Genomic DNA, 22738 nt, shown 5'->3' on the forward strand with positions numbered 1-22738 from the left:
CAAACTGTTTGTTTTTTTTTTTGTCCTTGATGTCAATTAAAGGGAATCTGTCACCCCATTTTTGCTCTATGAGCTGCGGCCACCGCCATCAGGGGCTTATTTACAGCATTCTGTAATGCTGTAGACAAGCCCCCCGATGTAACCTGAAAGAGAAGAAAAACGAGTTTGATTATACTCACCTGGGGTCCGGTCCGATGGGTGTCGCAGTCCGGTCCGGCGCCTCCCATCTTCTAGCGATGACGTCCTCCTCCTTACTTCTGCAGCGGCTCCTGTGCAAGCGTACTTTATCTGTCCTGTTGAGGGCAGAGCAGAGTACTGCAGTGCGCAGGCCCTCTCTGACCTTTCCCGGTGGAAAGGAGGACGTCATCGCTAGAAGATGGGAGGCGCCGGACCGCGACACCCAACGCACCCGACAGCGTCCTCTGGTGAGTATAATCTATCCTGTTTTTCTTATTTTTCAGGTTACATCGGGGCTTATCTACAGAATTACAGAATGCTGTAGATAAGCTCCTGATGGCGGTGGCCGCAGCTCATAGAGCAAAAATGGGGTGACAGATTCCATTTAAAACTTAATTGCCCCTCTTACTTGGCGGTGTGTGGTTATGGATGTGCACAAAATTTTGCTTTGGTGAGCTATGCATGCTGTATAATTCGTTCCTCTTTCTCTTCTTTGAAAGTTGGGAGAATGAATAACACTCAATAGTTTGGACAAATACTGTCACCCCATTCTCCCAAGTTATAACAGTGTGGGTTTTTTCAGTGCTATGTTGTAATTTGATTTCCTTTTTATTGAATTGGGATGCTGGATTTGCAATTTTGGAAAGTGAAAAGTTTTCATGCAGACTTCCTCCTTTTGGGAAATAAAACTAGGGTCTACTGTGGAGAATGGTCACAGAGCAGAAGAGCTGACGAAAGTTGCTGTAGTTACTGCAGATTGGAAAATGACAGCAAAGTTGTTAGCTGTAGTTTGCCTGCTGGGACTGCAGTTCTGGGTTCATCAAGTAGTTGGTGAGTAGATTATTGTATTTTCTATAGTTTTACAGAAAGTCTATAACAAATCATTTCACATTTCAGAAAGCATGTTGTCAGAAACCGATGTGTTTCTTATTGCATTTCTTATCATACATTCTATGTTATATACAGTTTCAGTCTCTTACTTTTAAAGTGTTTTTCCTATTAAATACATGAATAACCTTTCCATGGGATAGGTGGGTAAAGTATAATCTCTAGTGATCTAACTGTTGTAACTCCCACAATCCTGAGAACATTTGATGTAAAATACACAGTGTGAATGGAGCAGCGGAGTACAGGATTGACCAACACTCCAATAACTCCGCCGAGTCTCTGTGCCAATCGATTTCTTACGCACGGCGAATACACCGGAAAAAAATTACGCTGATCATGATTGCCCCTAACACTGGGCCGAGTGCTATGCGGTGTTTTAGCGCACAGCACTTGGCCGTATTGTACGATAGTGTGACCCCGGCCTTAAGTCACCGATCACTGAGTGAGAACTTTCTAACTTGTGATTTTTTTTCATGCACCCATTGATTTGCATTGGCGAGTCTCGTCCGATATACGCGGCCACTCACAGCAGTGTGATCTGAGCTGAGAAAAAAAATAGCAGATGAGCACTGAATCATTAAATAACATTAGTCAGTGTGCAATCCAATTTTTTTACTGGATTACACTTGTCCGTTTTTAACGCAGATGAGCCCTTACACAGACAATTGTTCCATCAGTCACATATAAGTAAATGGAGCAGTAGTTAAGCATGCAAATCACCTCTCCATTGACAAAGGGGACTGGGACCTTCATTCTGGAGATTGGTGATAGTACTCGTCAGCTTTGCTGCATAGGTTGGTACAGTATGAGTAAGGTCATCTCATTAATGTCAGCTTTATTGTACTTTCTCAAGCCAAGATAACACAACATAGAAAGACTATTCACACACATAAAGCTCTAAAAACATGTCCTCTCTATTCCCTGGTATAGTGGGTAAGGTATCACCTGGAGACTGTGATAATCTACAAGATTTCCATTAAATTCGCAGCAATAAAGCGCATTCACCTTTCCTGTCTACACAGAAAGCAAAATTGGTGAATGCCAAATTTTTGGGGTTTTTGACATCTCTTTTTGACAATTTTGAAAAGTGTCAAGATAAGGCTGGTTTCACATTAGCGTTTTTTGGCGCAGTGCATCGTGCACGTCCATGCGCATGCGCCATGCACCCCTATGTTTAACATGACGGGCGCATGGTCTAGCGTTTGCACGCGCACGTATGTGTTTTCATGTGCATGCGGTTTTTTTGTAGTGTGCGCCTAGGCGCACCCGACGCAACCTGTTGCATTTTTGGGTCTGTCCAACGCCGTAAAAAACGCATGCGCACGCTAGCACACGGAATGCGCAAAAATAACACATTGCAGTCTATGGAACGCAGGCGTGTGCATGGACATGCGCACGCCTGCGTTTAAAATCGCATGCGTTTTAAGAGTTAACATGGCTACGAACTGGTTAAAACGCATGCGCCTAAAAAATACAAACGCATGCAAAACGCATGATGCGTTTTTTGCTTGAGTTTCTATTGTGCACGAAGCGCAGCGCTAAAAAACGCTAATTTGAAACTAGCCTAACAGAGTGTGACGACTTTTACCTGTGGTAAGAAAGTTATTCAGTTCAAGTTCCAAAGAATTTTATAGGTATCATCGATTGGAGCACCAAAAAGTTGCACAGTTGTCCGAAACAATCAATATCCGACTTGATCGATACATGCAAGTATAAAAATGAAGCATCATCAGTTGTCCAATTATGTCTTATATAAAATACTGTATGAAATTCTGATTGTAGACTCACACCTCTTACTACCCTACAATCATTATGGGATTTTTCAGACTGTTATAGGTCATGTACCAGTTTTCCGTGTGTAACATTCACCCTTTAACAGTGTATATGTGATTTGTTAGTTTTTTAATTCAGATTTCACATCACTTGTGTGATTTCAGGTTCACAGTTAGATAGAGTGCCAGGTGGGAGATGTCGGTGTCTGAAAGTGACAACGGATGCTATACCAAAGCATTTGATTAAGAAGATTGAAATTATACCTTTACGTGTTTATTGTCCAAATATCGAAATTGTGTAAGTATAGAAGCTATGGTTTTATAGATTAAATATATGGAAATATATTATTGATAATATTAGAAATGAAGTTGGAAAAGTCTTCTCAGCAGAGGGGCAATGTGGCAGTATATAGTAATTTGGTATATAAAATAGAATAAGGATATTACCCATGCTGCAACAGCCACATGGCCCAAAACTGCAGCCCCATTCGGTGTGTGGTGTAGTTAATCAGTGTAAATTGGCCACACAGGTTGGTTATACCACAGCTCTATCTGTGAAACTAAAAATGTTAAAAGGAATTTGTCAGCATGTGTTGCTATGTAACCCAACAGCAGCAAAATGTAGGAGCAGATCCTGATTCCAGGGATGTGTCACTTATTAGGCTGCGTGCTGTAGTTTCTATACAATCAGTGTTTTATCAGCAGGAGATTATCACTAGAGGACTAGGTCTCTTGTGCAGGCTAGTCAGGCTAATCTGTGTAACCCCACCACTGACTGGCAGCTTGCTGACAATTATCCGTATGCACAGGAAGCTGCAAGTCAGGGGTTTATTGCGGAGTTATACACAGCTCAGAAGTCTGAGCTCTGCTACATCAACATCAGACAAAACATGGATTCTATAACAACTACACAAAATGCAGTAATTGATACATCCCTGGGAATCAGGCTCTACTGTAAGTTTCTACATTATGTTGCTATCAGATTCCCTAGCAAAAACCTGCTGATAGATTCCCTTTAACTATCATGGTAATGTCCACACAGTTTTACGGGGAAGATTGTGGTATTGCCGGAAAAATAGCGCAGCCACTTAGCACTTTATTTGAAAACCCAATCTACACCTCATAGGACTGGCTTTTAGCCACATGCTGGCAGCAATATGGGGAGGGAGCCTCAGGCTTGATGTACATGGCCTTGCAATTTTCATTTTTGTGCTTTCATTACTTGCACCCCTTCTTCCCAGTGCCATACATTTTTTATTTTTCCATCAATATGGCCATGTGAGGGCTTTTAGTTTTGTGAGAGGAGTTCTAATTTTGAATGACACCATTGATTTTCCTTTGGAGCACACTGGAAAACTGGGAACAAAAATCCAAGTTCGCTGAAATTGCAAAAAAAGTGCAGATTCCATGTTTACTAAATACTAAAAATTGACCTGGCAATATGATTCTCCAGATCAGTTCGAGTTTGAAGATACCACACACATCAAGCATGTATAGGTTCTTTTTTATTTAAGTGGTTGAAAAAAAAAATGAAATTTGTAAGAAAAGAAAAATTTGCTCAGGTCACCATTTTCTGAGACCCTTAGCGTCTCCATTTTCCACGATATGGGGGGCTGGATGAGGGCTTATTTTTGAGCCCAAGGCTATCGTTTATATTGATAACATTTTGGAGTAGATTCGAAGTTTTGACCACCTGTTATCACATTTTATTGCAATGTTGCTGTGGACCAAAAAATCGTAATTCTAGAAAAAAATGTTTCCTTGTTATTCCGTTTCTGAACTCGGCGATACCAAATATGAGTATTTTTTTAATTGATTTATTTTCATTTGGCCAAAAAAGAGGATTTCAACTTTTGTGTTTTGTTATATTTTTTAAAACTTTTCTTTTTAAAAAAAAAATGTTTTTACTGGCTTCAATAGCTGCGATCATCCAATTACTTGTGCTACACATAGCAGTGCTTCAGAAATCACAGTGTTCATAGTACAGTCATGGCCAAAAGTTTTGAGAATGACACAAATATTAATTTTTACAAAGTCTACGGCTTCATTTTTTCTAATGGCAATTTGCATATACTCCAGAATGTTATAAAGAGTGATCAGCTTAACAGCAATTACTTGCAAAGTCAATATTTGCCTAGAAAATTAACTTTATCCCCCAAAACACATTTCAACATCATTGCAGCCCTGCCTTAAAAGGACCAGCTAACATCGTTTCAGTGATTGCTCCATTAACACAGGTGTGGGTGTTGATGAGGACAGGGCTGGAGATCAATCTGTCATGATTAAGTACAGTTGTGGCCAAAAGTATTGACACCCCTACAATTCTGTCAGATAATACTCAGTTTCTTCCTGAAAATGATTTCAAACACAAATTCTTTGGTATTATTATGTTCATTTAATTTGTCTTAAATTAAAAAAACACAAAAAGAATTGTCCTAAAGCCAAATTGGATATAATTCCACACCAAACATAAAATAGAGGGTGGACAAAAGTATTGGCACTGTTCAAAAAATCATGTGATGCTTCTCTAATTTGTGTAATTAACAGCACCTGTAACTTACCTGTGGCACCTAACAGGTGTTGGCAATAACTAAATCACACTTGCAGCCAGTTGACATGGATTAAAGTTGACTCAACCTCTGTCCTGTGTCCTTGTGTGTACCACATTGAGCATGGAGAAAAGAAAGAAGACCAAAGAACTGTCTGAGGACTTGAGAAACCAAATTGTGAGGAAGCATGAGCAATCTCAAGGCTACAAGTCCATCTCCAAAGACCTGAATGTTCCTGTGTCTACTGTGTGCAGTGTCATCAAGAAGTTTAAAGCCCATGGCACTGTGGCTAACCTCCCTAGATGTGGACGGAAAAGAAAAATTGACAAGAGATTTCAATGCAAGATTGTGCGGATGTTGCATAAAGAACCTCGACTAACATCCAAACAAGTTCAAGCTGCCCTGCAGTCCGAGGGTACAACAGTGTCAACCCGTACTATCCGTCGGCGTCTGAATGAAAAGGGACTGTATGGTAGGAGACCCAGGAAGACCCCACTTCTTACCCCTAGACATAAAAAAGCCAGGCTGGAGTTTGCCAAAACTTACCTGAAAAAGCCTAAAACGTTTTGGAAGAATGTTCTCTGGTCAGATGAGACAAAAGTAGAGCTTTTTGGGCAAAGGCGTCAAAACAGAGTTTACAGGAGAAAAAAAGAGGCATTCAAAGAAAAGAACACGGTCCCTACAGTCAAACATGGCAGAGGTTCCCTAATGTTTTGGGGTTGCTTTGCTGCCTCTGGCACTGGACGGCTTGACCGTGTGCATGGCATTATGAAGTCAGAAGACTACCAACAAATTTTGCAGCATAATGTAGGGCCCAGTGTGAGAAAGCTGGGTCTCCCTCAGAGGTCATGGGTCTTCCAGCAGGACAATGACCCAAAACACACTTCAAAAAGCACTAGAAAATGGTTTGAGAGAAAGCACTGGAGACTTCTAAGGTGGCCAGCAATGAGTCCAGACCTGAATCCCATAGAACACCTGTGGAGAGATCTAAAAATGGCAGTTTGGAGAAGGCACCCTTCAAATATCAGGGACCTGGAGCAGTTTGCCAAAGAAGAATGGTCTAAAATTCCAGCAGAGCATTGTAAGAAACTCATTGAGGGTTACCGGAAGCGGTTGGTCACAGTTATTTTGGCTAAAGGTTGTGCAACCAAGTATTAGACTGAGGGTGCCAATACTTTTGTCTGGCCCATTTTTGGAGTTTTTTGTGAAATGATCAATGTTTTGCTTTTTGCTTCATTCTCTTTTGTGTTTTTCATTTAAGACAAATTAAATGAAGATAATAATACCAAAGAATTTGTGTTTGCAATCATTTTCAGGAAGAAACTGAGTATTATCTGACAGAATTGCAGGGGTGTCAATACTTTTGGCCACAACTGTAAGAATGACACCACTGGACACTTTAAAAGGAGGCTGGTGCTTGGCATCATTGTTTCTCTTCTGTTAACCATGGTTATCTCTAAAGAAACACGTGCAGTCATCATTGCACTGCACAAAAATGGCCTAACAGGGAAGAGTATCGCAGCTAGAAAGATTGCACCTCAGTCAACAATCTATCGCATCATCAAGAACTTCAAGGAGAGAGGTTCCCTTGTTGCCAAAAAGGCTCCAGGGCGCCCAAGAAAGACCAGCAAGCGCCAGGACCGTCTCTTAAAAGTGTTTCAGCTGCGGGATCGGGCTACCAGCAGTGCAGAGCTTGCTCAGGAATGGCAGCAGGCAGGTGTGAGTGCATCTGCACGCACTGTGAGGCGGAGACTCTTGGAGCAAGGCCAGGTCTCAAGGAGGGCAGCAAAGAAGCCACTTCACTCCAGGAAAAACATCATGGACAGATTGATATTCTGCAAGAGGTACAGGGAGTGGACTGCTGAGGACTGGGGTAAAGTCATTTTCTCTGATGAATCCCCTTTTCGATTGTTTGGGACATCTGGAAAACGGCTTATTTGGAGAAGACCAGGTGAGCGCTACCACCAGTCTTGTCTCATGCCAACTGTCAAGCATCCTGAAACCATTCATGTGTGGGGTTGCTTCTCAGCCAAGGGAATGGGCTCTCTCTCAGTCTTGCCTAAAAACACAGCCATGAATAAAGAATGGTATCAGAATGTCCTCCAAGAGCAGTTTGGCGATCAACAATGCCTTTTTCAACATGATGGAGCACCTTGCCATAAAGCAAAGGTGATAACTAAATGGCTCAGGGAACAAAACAGAGATTTTGGGACCATGGCCTGGAAACTCCCCAGATCTTAATCCCATTGAGAACTTGTGGTCAATCATCAAGAGACGGATGGACAAACAAAAACCTTCAAATTCAGACAAAATAAAAGCATTGATTTTGCAAGAATGAACTGCTATCAGTCAGGATTTGATCCAGAAGTTGATTGAGAGCATGCCAGGGAGAATTGCTGAGGTCCTGAAAAAGAAGGGTCAACACTGCAAATATTGACTTGCTGCATTAACTCATTCTAACTGTCAATATAACCTTTTGCTAGTCATAATATGATTGCAATTATATTTCTGTATGTGATAAAAATATCTGACAAACACACATAAAAACCAGAGGCCAGCAGATCATGTGAAAATATAATATTTGTGTCATTCTTTTGGCCATGACTGTAGATTAGCAAGGACAGTCAGAAGGGTCTTCTGCAGACTCCTGGCTGTCATGACAACCCATCGGCGCCCCGCAATCCCGTGACAGGGGACTTGGGTTGTGACGCACCTCCAAACGGCGCGCATTTCATGCCTCTGTCAGTGATTGACAGTGCTATTTAACTGGCTATCAACCACCATGGCTGTTAGAGGCATATCATAGCTGATCAGATCAGCTGTCATGTGCAGGGAAAGAAGCGGGTTCAGCGCCGAAGCCTGAATCAAAGGTAGGGGCATAAGCTTGGATGTAACTGTACATCCAAGCTCGTGATGGGGTTAAGCAGAGACATAACTTAATGTTCGTGGGTCTCATTGGAAAGTAAACTTATGTGAGGGTCCTTGGATTCATTTTTGGTTGTAAATCTAAAGTTCATACAGGTAGCTCTAATGTCTTTACAAGAGAGAATTTAGGATATCTATCTATATATATTATATATATATTTTAAATTGCTTCTTTATTTTTTCTAAATAACGCTATTAAGGGAAGAGTCAGATGTCCCTATAACTCGTCCCAACCAGAGCACATGTATTTCTATGCAGCTGTCATGCTTGGGTTGGGAGAGCCGCCACCAAGTCCAAGCATTGTGCTGTGATTAATGCTATATAATTCTCTTCTAGAGTAACAACAAAGGCTGATCAATTTGTATGCATTGATGCAGAAGCAAAGTGGTTTAAAAACATGCTGCCTCGTCTAATGCAGTAAGTAGATGGATTTTAATGCCCGTTTTAGAATAAACCTCTACTGGCAGTTTTACAGATGTTAACATAAATCTACAACACATACAACGAGTCATGATAGAGCATTAGAGATGGGAGAATATATTCTCAGGACTCAAGTCCATCGGCCAGATTAGTAATCTGGGACCACTGTACAGGAGGCTGGTGAATCTTCTTACCTTTGGCATTCCTGATTCTTCTTTTAATAAGCCAGGCTGATGTTATATTGTGTGTAATGTGCTGCTGCATTGCAGTACAGCACAACCTCCATCAGGGGGTGCTGAAGAGGGAAGAGAGGTTGCACACACACACAGTGTAGTAACACAGAGCAGCAGCACAGGTGTCACAGGTAACTAGTGGTCAGTCTAGCTGAAGTCAGCAACTGTCAGGAGCAGAAGTATCAAGGGAGACAGCAAGTGCATAGTCAGGGACGAGCAAGAAGTTAGGACCTACCGGGAACGTGGTATCAGAAACGTAAGACGTGAGACGTTGTTAGAGTACAAGCCAGAGGGTCAAAAGCAAGTCGGGAAGCGTGGTATCAGAAACAGAAAAACCAGAAGCAGAGTCTAGAGATCAAGCTGAGTCATATACAAGTTCAGGTAATCAGGGGCAGAAGGAACACTAAAGGAGTACAGGTCAGAGGCACTAGCTTGGAAGCTTGCAGTATAGCTGACGCTGGCCCGCAGGCTGCAGAGGACTGAAATAACCCAGCCAGCTCCAGAACGAGGCGGAGGGGTTTACCCTCACATAACCAGTCCAGAGAGGAGACAGCAGAAACCAAACTCTGGACTGGATCATGACAGTGTGTGTGTATAATGCCGCAATGATGATGTCATACCAGCTTGGCTAATCAAAAGAAGAGCCGGGAATGCTGGGAGGTTAAGAAATTTACAGGCCTCTCATCCAGTGGTCGCATATTACTGACCTGGCCAATGGACCAAAATCCTACAAACTGATTTTACTATCTCTATTGAACGTTCATTGCAAATATTCCACTGGTATTAACAAACATTTGATATAATAAAAATTGGAGGTTTTGCTATAACATATATGAATAATACCCTGTAGCTTATATAAACAGCATATAACTAGGTACCAGAAGACAAATGTGTCCGGCAAGGTGAACCATTGTGTTCTGGGCAATACCTTGTAATAGTTAAAATAGATCTGTATTTTCAACAAAAATTGCATAAATAAATAGTACAGGTGATTATAAGAAACTTTCTCCCACCAGCTCAGAGTCAATTGACAATGTAGAGCTAGAGTTTGCAGAGGGGAGAATTGGTGAAAATGCAGAATACAAGATATATAAGGGCCAGAAATAGTCTTATTTCTCATGTACACACACTACAGCGTATTCTGAAAAGTTACTTGAAAAAATGGTTACCCTTTCCATATACTTGTACTGTGAAGGTGATTTTATCTACATAACACACAGCATGATGTAACAGTAAACTACTATTTTCAATTTTTTAGAAATGTTTGCTTGAATATCAGTGAACATGACTCCACAGCATAGTCTATATTTTAATTTTTGTATTTTAGACGCACGCTAACACCAATTAATAAATCACTCAAACACAGGGAGAATAAGAACACAAGTCTTTTTAACTAATTCTAAACCGAGGTTCCCAATACTGCGAGCTACAATGCTAACATATTTGTCTCTATGCTCTATGCTCGAGAGTGTGGAAAAATAGGTATTAGACCTACCGGTAATGATGTTTCCAGGAGTCCATCCTGACAGCACCATGGAGGATGTCCTCCTCCTCCTTACAGGGACAGGAAAAGCATACGAGAGGTTAAAAGGTCCCGTCCCACCCCATTTCCCTCAGTGATTTAACTAGTACCACAGCGTGGATAATGTAAGTAACACTTTAATGATACAATCATATTACAGCATCTGACATAAGATAAACAGGGAGGGAACTACCCATGCTGTCAGGATGGACTCCTGGAAACATCATTACTAGTAGGTCTAATACCTATTTTCCAGGACGTCCCCCTGACAGCACCATGGAGAGTACCAAAGCACTTCCTCAGGGTGGGATTACCACCTGGAGAACCTTTCTCCCAAATGCGGTCTGTTGACCAGCTAGCACATCAAGCTTGTAGTGCTTGCAGAATGTATTAAGTCTGGCCCAGGTTGCTGATCTACAGATTTGGTCAACCGAGGTGCCCGCCCGTTCGTTCCACGAGGCCGATACTGCCCTTGTAGAGTGGGCCTTTATAGTATCTGGCGGGTTGGCGCCTTCAGCTTGGTAGGCGTCTGAGATTACTGAAGTAATCCATCTTGCGATGGTTGCCTTAGCGGCTTTTTTCCCCTTGTTTTTACCCCCAAAAAGGACGAACAGATTTGGGTCAATACGCCAGCTGCTGATGGCCTCCAAATAGACTATAACCGCGCGTCTCACATCCAGTGAGTGAAGACGCTGTTCCTTTTCATTACGGGGGTTGTCACAGAAGGATGGTAATACTATCTCCTGGTTTATATTTTGGCAAGAGGCTACCTTTGGAATAAATGCCGGATCTAATCTCAAGATTATACGATCTTCTCTGATCTGGAGATACGGGTCTCTGGTGGACAGGGCCTGGATTTCCCCTATTCTCTTGGCCGTGGTAATGGCTACAAGGAAGACCATTCTGTAAGTGAGAGTTGAAATGGTCATAAGGATCCCTACATAGGAACCTGAGTACCAGGCCAAGGACCCAAGGCGGGGTGAGTTGCCTAATCGTGTGGCGAAGACGTTGCGTGGCCTTTGTAAATCTTGCTACCCAAGGGTGAGAAGCTAACGGGTAATCAAAGAAGGAGCTTAAGGCCGAAATTTGGACCTTTAAAGTGCTGGGCTTAAGACCTTTATTAAACCCGGATTGTAGAAAGTTTAAGATACTAGGGAGGTCAGGGGTACCCGCCAGGAGATCGGACCTGCCACCGTTCAGACAATCTCTTCCATATCTTCCGGTATATTGCGGACGTAACCGGTTTCCTGCTGGCCTGTAGGGTAGATATGACCTAATCTGATAAGCCTTTTGCCTTCAGGATGTCCCTTTCAGGATCCAAGCAGAGAGATCGAGTCTTGCTGGATTCGGATGGCTGATCGGCTGATGGCTGATGACGTCTTTCTTCAGAGGTAGCTCGACTGGCTTTTCCACTGCCATGGCCCCCAGTAGGGGAAACCAGCTCCTCTTTGGCCAGTATGGAACGACCATTATCACCTTTTCCCAGTCCTCGCAGATTTTCTTGAGTACCGCTGGTATGAGCACTAGTGGTGGGAACGTGTAAGAGAGGGGTTCTTCCCAGGCCTGGCTCTGGGCGTCTACACCTTCCGGGTGGTCCGCCGGGTTAAAAGGAGTAGAATCTGGAGACCTTTGAGTTTTTTTGGCTTGCAAACAGGTCTATACTGGGGGTCCCCCAACGCTGACACAGTTGAAGAAACATCTTTTCGTTCAGTTCCCACTCTGTCGGGCAGACCTGCTGTCTGCTTAGGTAGTCCGCTACTACGTTCTGGGAACCCTCTAGGTGGACTGCCATTACTGAGAGGACTGTTCCCTCTGCCCAGGTGAATATTCTTCCTGCTAGGGCCTGGAGCTGTCGGTGCCTGGGGCCTCTCTGGTGCTTCAGGAACGACACTGCTGTTACGTTGTCGGATGAAACGCGGACGTGTCGGTTCTTCAGGACCGCCCGGTTCCGCCGCAGGGTTTCCCAGACCGCATAGAGTTCCCTGAAGTTGGAGGATCTGCTTCTGATGTCTACTGGCCATCTTCCCTGGAAGATTTTACCTTTTACATGGGCCCCCCATCCCCACGTACTGGCATTTGTGGTGAGTACCACGTATGGAGAGGTTGTCCATATTACGCCCACCTGGAGATTCCTGGGCTGTGTCCACCAACATAGTGATTTTTTCACTAGTCGTGGCAGCCTTATGGGTCTGTCGAGTGAAGCCTGACTCCTGTCCCATATTGCGAGGATCTCCTTTTGTAACGGTCTCGAATGGAACTGGGCCCATCTGCTGCACGGAATGCAAGCAGTCATTAAGCCCAGAACCTCCATTGAGCCTCTTATGGAGGAACGATGCTTCAAGAGGTCCATGGCTCTGTCTTGAATAGTCTTCTGCCTTCCTTTTGGTAGCAAGGATATCCTGTCTTGTGAGTCTAAGAGAACTCCGAGGAAGACCTTCCTGCACTCTGGTATGAGGTCTGACTTCTGTCAGTTGATCACCCAGCCGAGGAACTCCATTACTTTAATTGCCCGGTTCCTGTCTTGAATGAGCGCTTCTTCGGATCCTGCCACCAGGAGGAAATCGTCTAAGTATGGTATGATCACGATTCCTTGGCTTCTCAGGTAGGCCACTACCTCCGCTACCAGCTTTGTGAAGATTCGGGGAGCCGACGCCAGCCTGAATGGAAGGCATTGGAACTGGAAGTGGCAGGTCCGGGCTGGTAATTTGACTGCGAATCTTAGCAGGCTTTGGGATGACGGATGGATAGGGACCTGATAGTAAGCACGAGGGTGCACATGACAACGTCCCTGTCTATTAGCTGTATTGTGGACCGAATTGATTTCATCCGGAACCTCTTGTACCTGACCCAGGCATTTACAGGCTTTAAATTTATAATAGTTTGGGCCTCGCCGGATGGTTTGGCAATGGAGAACAGGGAGTAGTGTCCCTTTCCCCTTTCTGTCAGAGGAACCGGTACTATAACTTCTGAACTGATCATGTCCTGTATGTCCGCCCACAAGGCGGAGTCCGCCGGGACTACGGTGGGGGCAATGTATCTGTCAGGGGGAGGGGAGTAGAGTTCTATACTGTAACCTCCCACAATGGTTCTGAGGACCCATTGGTTGTGGGTGACTCGGGCCCAATTTACTGTGAAGTGGCGAAGTCTTCCCCCGATACTTATGGTGTCATTGCCTCCTAGATCTGGAGGTTGACGCAAAAAGGGAGCCTTTGCTTCTCCCACCTTGGCTGTGGGAGCTCCTATAGGAGCCTCTGTTGATCCTGGCTTGGCTCCTAAAGTCGGCCTGTCTCCTATAGGAGGGGCCTCTCCGAAAGGACTTGGGCCGCTTAGGTTTTTCTTCTGGGAAACCTTTATTTTTGTCGGACACCAGCTCAAAAATGTTATCTAGGCTGGTCTGAATACCCTTAAGCCCGAGAAGGGGATGGAACTTAGCTTCGCCTTAGAGGTGTTATCCCCTGACCAGGATTTAAGCCAGACCGCTCTTCTAGCTGCGTTAGAAAGGGAGCTGTTTCTGGCTGCAAACCTTACTGATTCGGCTGACGTATCCGACAGGAACGCCGTGGCCGATTTCATGAGGGGAAGGGATGCTAGGATCTCAGATCTAGGGGTCTTGTGGGTTAGGTTTTCCTCCAACTGCCCCATCCACAGAAACATAGACCTGGCCACCGAGGTGGCTGCTATGTTAGCCCTGATGAGGGCTGCCAAAGTCTCCCATGTCCTTTTGAATAAAACGTCCGCCTTCCTGTCCATCGGGTCCCAGAGACTTGATGAGTCCTCGAACGGGATGGCGGTCTTCTTGGTGACCTTGGCTACAGGAACATTGATCTTTGGCACTTCCTCCCATGATCGTGTTTTCTCGGGATCAAAAGGCAGTCGACTTTTAAAGTCACGAGATAGTGTGAGTCGGCGTTCCGCCTCCTTCCACTCCTCAAGGACCATTGTTTTGATGTGTTCACTTACGGGGAACACTGTCTGTGTCCGAGCCACCAGTCCTCCAAACATCAAGTCCTGTCTAGACTGTGGCTTAGGAACTTCCTCAATCTGCATGGTGTTCCTCACCGCCTGGACCAACTCGCCCGTGTCCTCTAGCCTGAGCAGGTATTTCCTGCCTCGATCCTGTCTGTCTGCCGGGATCTCTCCTTCCTCCTCTAGATCCGAGTCCCGTAATTCTGACCCCTCGATAGAGCTTGCTTCGGACACTAGCTCTGCCTCCCACCTCGGACGCTTGCGGCTTGGCCCTGAACTGGGGAACTGCTGCTGTGCAAGGCCGACTCTGGAGGCCTGGACTTCCTCCCGTATCAAGGATCTCATCTCGGAGAGGAGGGATGGCTGCTCGTCTCTTATGACCCTTGATGTGCAGGGTCCGCAGAGGGTTTTACCATAGGTGTCTGTCAGCTTTACCCTGCATACAGGGCATCTGTCCGACTTGGATGCGGCCTTGGCAGGGTCCTTAGTCACTGCCGGGGGGGCTGCTGGGGTTCCCTTATCCTATTAATTTAAGATAGGGTAGTCAGGCCCTGGGCTGCGGGAGTGGCTGTGGGGAGGGAGGTCTGCGCTAGGCGCACTTACCCCTCCATTCGCCGGAACCTCTGTATCCATCCTTGCCACGGTCTGCGCTACCAGAGAGACGCTGAGCTCCTGGAGCGCGCACGGAGATTCAATCCCGGCGCGCGACGTCACCGGAAGTGATGCACGTCTTCTCGCGATAGGCGGGAAATCACTCCAGCCGCTTCCGCCGCTATCCCCACCTGCGCCGCTGACGGCGCTCTCTTCGTGATGCCGGTGCCTGGCCAGCTGCCTGCGGGGAACCGGCCTTCGCCTGCCATGGCGGCCACCAGCTGGAGCAGAGAGCCTCCCACCGGGAGGAGCGGCTCACTCCAGGAGCGTCGTCCTGCTCCTAGCCTTTGGGGCAGAGGGACTCCCCACCGGGAAGATTCGGCCCTGGGTGTCTTGACAGGGGGAAAGTTTGGACTGGCCGCCCGATTCCCCTGGGCCCTCCGGTAAGCTCTGCAGTGCTTTCTCTCGTGTGTCCCTCCATGCAGGGACAGGAAAAACACTGAGGGAAATGGGGTGGGACGGGACCTTTTAACCTCTCGTGTGCTTTTCCTGTCCCTGTAAGGAGGAGGAGGATGTCCTCCATGGTGCTGTCAGGGGGACGTCCTGGAAATATGGGTGTACTTCTATGTCACAAGAAAGCACTAGTCTTACCAATGTGGAATTGTAGGTATACATTATGCATTGGTGCCCAAGGCCTTGAAGCCACGGCTCTGGTGGAAGAGCGACTGAAATGTATATCTTGTTACAGATTAGATCACTTTGTACTTGGCTGGATTATTTTATATTATTTGTCTATAAGTAATATAATATCTATGCCTTAAAGACAAGTGTTTATTTCTGTTATCCCTTTGGCAGATTAAAGAAGCAAAACCAGGAGAGACGAGCAAAGCTCCAGAGCACACAAGAATAAACTATGTTATGTGATCTTGTGATTATTGCCAAGAATCAAGAAATATTTCCTTTGCTTTATCTTCATGAACAATGAACAATTACTGTTATACATCAGTTGCTTCATAAGCATTGTAATGTATAATACCTTGGTAAATGGGTGAGAAATGCTATAGGATTCATTTTGATCACACTGGTCAATTATCCTCCTTAGTTTGCTATTCTTGAATTATTGTAATTGACCAGTGTAAAATAAGCAGATCAATAATAAATAATATCAGAAAAAAATGCAGACATTTCTTTAAAGACTATTTGAAATATTTATAAGTCCACTGAGCTTATCATTCATCGGTCATAAATATTCTTATGACTGACAGATCACTCCCTATATACATTGCTTAGTTTTATCTCTTTCCCATTTAGTTTTTAAAAATTAAAGTCATTAATGGACACCTAGCTAAGAGACAGCAGAGAAGAATTTTCTTAAGCAAGATTTTGTATCGGTTATTTTAAAAGAAATCTATTTTTGAACAACAAACATTAACAAAGGATCTCGTTCAGCACATAATGACTGTTCAACCCAAGTAAAGGTGCTCAGTGCACTCTTGGTGTGGCAAAACATTTAAGGGCATCTTCTGACCTGCTTGTTTTCCATCAATCTTTGTTCTTCTCCAGCTCTATAAAACCAGAGCTGTCAATGCAAAAAAGGGTGGCGATAGAAGGAAAACAATTAGGTGGGAAGGTGCACTTAAATGTTTGACATCGCCAAGGGTGCACCAAGCGCCTTAACTTGAGATGAACAGTCATTCCGTGCTGACACAGATAAACTAATAGCCAAGTTAAAAATTATTGAGTATTAGTAGTTTTCTTACTTGTTATCTTACAATTATTAAATGTATGCTTTAGCACTTAAGGCTCCATTATACTAATGTTGGTAGGCTGAGATGATGTTAGGGAAAGAAGGACCCGGCATGTTAGATTTCCAATAGCTGATACTTTTGTCATCAAGGAAAACAAACAAGCACTCAACCAAGCCGAGCATTCCTATGTATGGAGGAATCGAGGGAGAGAGCAATTTGCCTAATGATAGTTCATCTGACAGCTATCTAATGTGTATGAGGGTTTAAAGTGGTTTTCCCACGAACAAAAGTTCAGTTTAATCAATAGATCTTGGAATAATAATAAATTCCACAATTGGATGTGTTTAAATAAAGTGTTCCTATGCTGAGATAATCTTATAAATGTGCCCCTGCTGTGTACTGTGTAATGGCTGTGTCTGACTGTGCAGGAACATGGTCTGATCATCCCACAGCTCCTGGGCAGGGGAGGAAGCAATAGAGTATACAGACAGGACAGCAGGGGATCACAACTGATTCGTTCTGTGGGGTAAAATATTTGCTGCTTGTTTTTAAACAATGTTTTACTTCAAAGAAACAATTTGTGATCCAATGCTGTAATGTGTGTATACTTCCCCCCCCCTCCCTGCCCAGGGGATGTGGTACTATTAGACCATGTTCCTGTACGTATAGAAAGAACACTGTGAGCACAACTCAAGATGGTGCTAAGGTTAGGTTCCCAAACCGTTAAAGCAACAAATATGAACCTAGCACTCAACTTAAAGGTATTTGCAAGGCGGTTTATTGTGGTACACGAAAAAAGACGTTTCGGTCAATGTGACTTTCTTCAGTTATGAGGAGAATAATCTAAGGTAATGAGCTTGTCAGAATATAGGAGAGAGGCAAACGTGGACACCGCATCTGGAGGCACGTTTGCCCCTCTCCTATATTCTGAAACATTTCATTTCCAGCACAATTCTTATCAATGAAAACATTGATCGACTGATGTATCCAATTTTTTTTATTTGATCCACCAAAATGTATTCGATCTATCATGCCAGTTTGCTCTGTTACTTATTGTAGCCATAACACTCATATGATCACAGACTTAATACAAGGTTTGCAGATAAGTACTTGTCTATCCCAATGGTCGGCAGTTATGATGTTCATACTGTGAAATGTAAGTGAGATTTGGATAGCACTGCAGCCTTGTAGCGCTGGGGTCCTGGGTTCAAATCCTACCAAGGACAACATCTGTAAGGAGTTTGTATGTTCTCCCCATGGGTTTCCTCTGGGTTCTCCAGTTTCTGCACACACTCCAAAGACATACTGATAGGAAATCTAGATTGTGAGCCCCATTGGGGATAGTGCCAATAATGTTTGTAATGCGCTGTGGAATTAATGGCACTATCTAAATGAGTAAACATAAAAAAAATAAAAATAAATTTGTACATGCATATATTATTTACAAGTATATGAAAATCAAAAGTATTTTAGCTTAAATGTAGTCTCAAAGAGTTTTAATTTGTAAGTTAAATTTTTACATCTCTTTGAGTAACCTCAATAAAGTTGTACTTATTTCTTTCACCCTCTGTACTGTTTTTGTTGCTAAAATGATAGAATATATTTACTTAAACACGTGAGAATGTTGACAGGCACAGGCATTGTTTTCTGTAGGAGCCTAAGCATTTAGAATGTAACAATGAAACATAAAGAACAATTCCTAATAAGACCTTTCTTTTCCAAGAGCCTCATTCATAACAATTAGATTGTGGAAAATGTTATGGTTCCATCCTTTGCCTCTCTGTTCTCCACCCTAAAGTTAAGACAAATTTTGTTGGTTCCCAACCATAGGTTTAAAATGAATCCCGACCCCAAACTTTACGAAGGAATAACTCAATTATAAAGTGAACCTGTCAAGTAATTAAGAGAAAGGCATAACAGAGGGAGAGATAATGGGCTCCAGCATGGTAAATTCTGATGAGACTTCTAGGAGAAAATGTGAGGGTCCTTATTTCTGTGCCCTTACTGGTAAATATATAGCTAGGATATACGTCATTCTGCATAAAGACACGGTGCCCGGATAAGATACCACACCATGTATCCAAAAAAGACAAAGAATCTGAAACTCTCAAAGATGCCAGCTCAAATCTCCTCGGCAGTATATCCCTATACTGCATAGCGCAATTCCGCACAGTATACTTTCTGTAATCTGTCTGAAGGATGTCTTGTTGACCGAAACGTTACTGATTTCATTTGTTGGACTGTAATTCTGAATAAAACGAAAATATTCCTTGCCCTTTGAGATTCTTTTTCTTTTGCCATACAGATACATGTACAATCTTCTCTATGCAGACTGACGCAGCTGTCAATACTTGTATAAGGGTGGGGTAATCAGGACTCTCCTCTTTCTCTTTGGAAGCCTTTCAGGATTTTCTTTCCTTTTTTTACTTAGAAATCATTTAAAGATAGTTTTTTTTTTATTTTAATCCATAAATTGTGACCCTTTTAATTTCACTCTAGGCGACCACCCACTCCCCCTATCCCTTGTTCTGCTCTGTTAATATTCACTTGCATAACCACAAATATGTCTAACTGTCCTTTACCTTTGACCAGACAAAGGACTATACCTTTTGTTCTTTGTCTGGACATTAGCTATAAGTCTGCAGTCACTGTATGTAACTGCAGACCTGTGAATCCTCACATTGTGTGCACTGTATGCTGTGAGGATTATCCAGTGCTGGAGAAAGGAGCTGGCAGTCATGTGACCACAAGAATGCGATATGTATACTCCTGGCCACATTCCAACTAGACTGTTTCTGGCCTCCCTCAATACACTTGCATTAAGTGAAGCCTCACCCATCTAGTCGGAATGTGACTGGAATTATGCATATTGTATACTTGTGGTCACAGGATCACCCTCTCCTGGCGCCGACACCAGAGAATCTTAACAGTGAACAGTGCATGCAATGTGAGGATTAAGAAGTCTGCAGTCTCATAGAGTGACTCCATTTAACAAACTGTCTAGCTAAAAGCAGGGATGAATTTGTGAACGAGTGTCAGATGATGTGGCCAATAGCAGAATTGTGGGCCCTCAGAGTCAATGTTACTGGTGGACCCTTGGCACCCCAGTCCAACACTGATTATTTCACAGGGTCATTCTAAATAAGAGGGTTGAGGAGAGGAACAAGTCAGGAGGTTTTATCCTTGTCCATTGTTTTGGCATGGCATGTTGCAAAGCCTCTCTCACATTCCTAGACTACCATTGTGAATGTTAGGCTATACAAAAGGGGTGCAATAGTCGTATCAACTTCATCCAACATTATGATTTTCCTGTTGTGCTGGAAATGTTGTAATATGTGACATTTTTTGTTGCACTTGTCCTGATTTGTACTTACTGACCTCACCTCTGTTTCATGGCAGGCCATGTGTTTTGAAAAATTAGAAAAAATTGGATTGGAAAGGGATAATAGATTGCGGGGAAAAATAACATATTGTACAGGTCCTCTGTAGACTATCAAAAAGGAGGAAGTACCACAAAACAAAGGGCCCGATTCATTATTTTATTTCTGCCTATCTGCTTAGTTTATGGTGTTTTTAGCTAGTTTGTTATTTGCACAAAATTCATCTTTTAATTTACAACATTGTTTGAGTCATTTTTATATGTGTTTCTTTGATTTGGGTTTTTTTATTTATGTTTTTTGTTATATTTGCCAATGTGCGCAGTTTTTGCTCGAACAACCTTGGAGATGGAGTGGGACATTCATACTAAGTGAGGGGCTGTGGGCGTTATACTGAGTGGTAAACTGTGGCGCAATTATACTAAGAATCTGTGGGGCCATTATACTTTGTGAGGGGCTGTGGGGACCATCATACTGTGTAAGGGCTGTGGTGGAAATATATTGAGTGGGGACCATAATACTGAGTAAGGGCTGGAATCACATTGAGTTTGTGGGGGAACTATAGTGACATTGTAAGGGAGGTCCAGGACCATAGTCATGGCCGAGCACTTTTGCGCATCTGTGCCCTGGCCTCCTCTTACATGAAAACAGCATTCTCTCACCAGCATACCTGCATCTTCTCTCTCTGCCGTCAGGGATACCACTGTGGTGCTGAAGCCTTTCTGCAATTGGTTTCACAAGAATTGAGACACAGTACGGTTTAAGTGCAAAATGTGAAACTTTACTTGAACAACTTGGCAGCACATTCTTTAAAGTTACAGCATCAACAGCAAGTTCCATGCAGTTCTCATCCTGTTCTTTCCCTGTACTCAGTTCCACGTCCTCCAGTACATTATGGGGTACTAGCACCTTAGGCGGTACCTCAGCATTCTCCCTGTTCAGACTTCCTGTGATTGGGAATTCTCTGGCCCGTTTTGCCCCGGTCCTGAGAGCATCAGCCCATGCAACTATCTGCGCCCTGTACTTTCCCAAACTGCTTCCTTTCTCCAGCTACGAACTGCTGCATTCCTGCTGCTTGACACCATACTTCTGTCCTAAAGACTCCGAATGGCTAAGCTTCTCTTCTTTAACGTTGCATGACTGCTGTGGCGTCTTGGGCCTAGAGCCCATGTGGACTATTTGGATGCCCTCTCCCTTCTCACTACCTAAAAGAACATTTCTAGCTTACCACACAGCAGCCCCTCCTACAGTTAACCCCTTCCTATACTATTCACTAGCTGAAAGCTCTGTACATTATAATGCCCCCCATCTAGTGGCCCATCTACAATTACCCTATACACTATACATAGCAGCATTCCAACAGTATAACATTATACATACTGTATATACATCCACAAAGACATGGTAAAACACATAACAGTGTAGCAGTACCATTGTATAAGAGTGGTAAAACACTAAATAGTGTAGCAGTACCATCGTACATTACAAGCATACATACACCAATAGAATATACGGCACAGGGATGAAGGAGAAAGGCATAAACAAATGTAATATATTATAACCCCTACAACATCATAATGTTATACATCCCCTGAATAAAGATTCCATAGGTAGTACAACCCTCCTCAGGCCAGGTACACAACATCCATATGCAGTACATCAGCCTCCATCTGCAATAAATAATTCCTCAGCACCTGTAAAAAGCCTCCATCTGTAGCACATGCGCCTCAATCCCAGTATGGTCTCCATATGTAGCACATAGCTCCTCAGACTCTATGTACCACCTTCAGATGCAGTAGTACATCACTCCACATCCCCTGTATAGACCCCCATATGCAGAACATCACTCCTCATCCCCTGTAAAAAGCATTCACATGTAAGACACTGCTCTTCAGCCTCTGTATATAGCCTCTATATGCAGTAGATGATCCTCAGCTCTGTATGCAGCCCACATATACAGTCAAAAACAGGAAGAGAAAAATTATAGAAATAAAAAATATATTGCCAGCTCACCCATCAATGCATTTCATAAGCTTCAGGAGCACGGACCCGCTGTGTCCAAGCGTGTGTAATCCAAAAAAAAGAAGTGTCAAGCTCAACCGATTTCGTGAAGATAAAAATTTCTTTATTCGCAAAACTTGCAACATAGAGGAAAAATCTTCAGCACAATACCAAATGGGTATGAATCTCAACGCGTTTCTTGAGACTAAGCTTCCTTAATCATGACAATCAGAGGGTGTGGCTAAGAGGCAGCAGACACAGCGTGTGCGGAAGCAGTCAGTCTTGACGGGAACAGGCGAGGCGCAGCAGGGAGAGAAGAGTGCTCCATCCGTCGAGCACTGGGACTGCGGCGGCTCACACCCACATACTGCCATCACCAGCGGGGAATACAGTGCCTGGTAACTGCCAGAGAGCGAGGTGTCGTGCACTTCTTGACCGTGAGTACAGTGCACGTGCCACATAGAGAAAACCGGACATTTACGGCCTACTTTGCCAGTTTATACCTGCCCGCTCACGTTGGATCCTGATAGTGCTGCGGCCTCATTTGTTCCAGCCGCATATGCTTATGG

The 22738-nt window shown here is 43.7% G+C and overlaps 1 protein-coding gene across 2 annotated transcripts; it reads left to right on the forward strand.

Annotated features, from left to right (window-relative positions):
- The first annotated feature begins 272 nt into the window (after positions 1-272).
- Positions 273-19066, forward strand: LOC141047101 (C-X-C motif chemokine 10-like). 2 transcript variants are annotated; one of them, XM_073542068.1, is made up of 5 exons: positions 273-425; positions 871-1008; positions 3003-3135; positions 8648-8728; positions 15899-19066. In XM_073542068.1, the coding sequence occupies exons 1-5, from the start codon at positions 377-379 to the stop codon at positions 15951-15953; spliced, it is 456 nt and encodes a 151-aa protein (XP_073398169.1). In that variant the 5' UTR covers positions 273-376; the 3' UTR covers positions 15954-19066. The 2 variants fall into 2 exon arrangements, with proteins under 2 accessions (XP_073398169.1, XP_073398173.1); XM_073542072.1 differs by lacking the exon at positions 273-425 and having other exon boundaries at positions 837-1008.
- Positions 19067-22738: the final 3672 nt, after the last annotated feature.

Source organism: Dendrobates tinctorius, unplaced genomic scaffold (genome assembly GCF_039654945.1).
Source record: "Dendrobates tinctorius isolate UK_male_01 unplaced genomic scaffold, ASM3965494v1 ptg000011l, whole genome shotgun sequence".
Classification (NCBI taxonomy): Eukaryota; Metazoa; Chordata; class Amphibia; order Anura; family Dendrobatidae; genus Dendrobates; species Dendrobates tinctorius.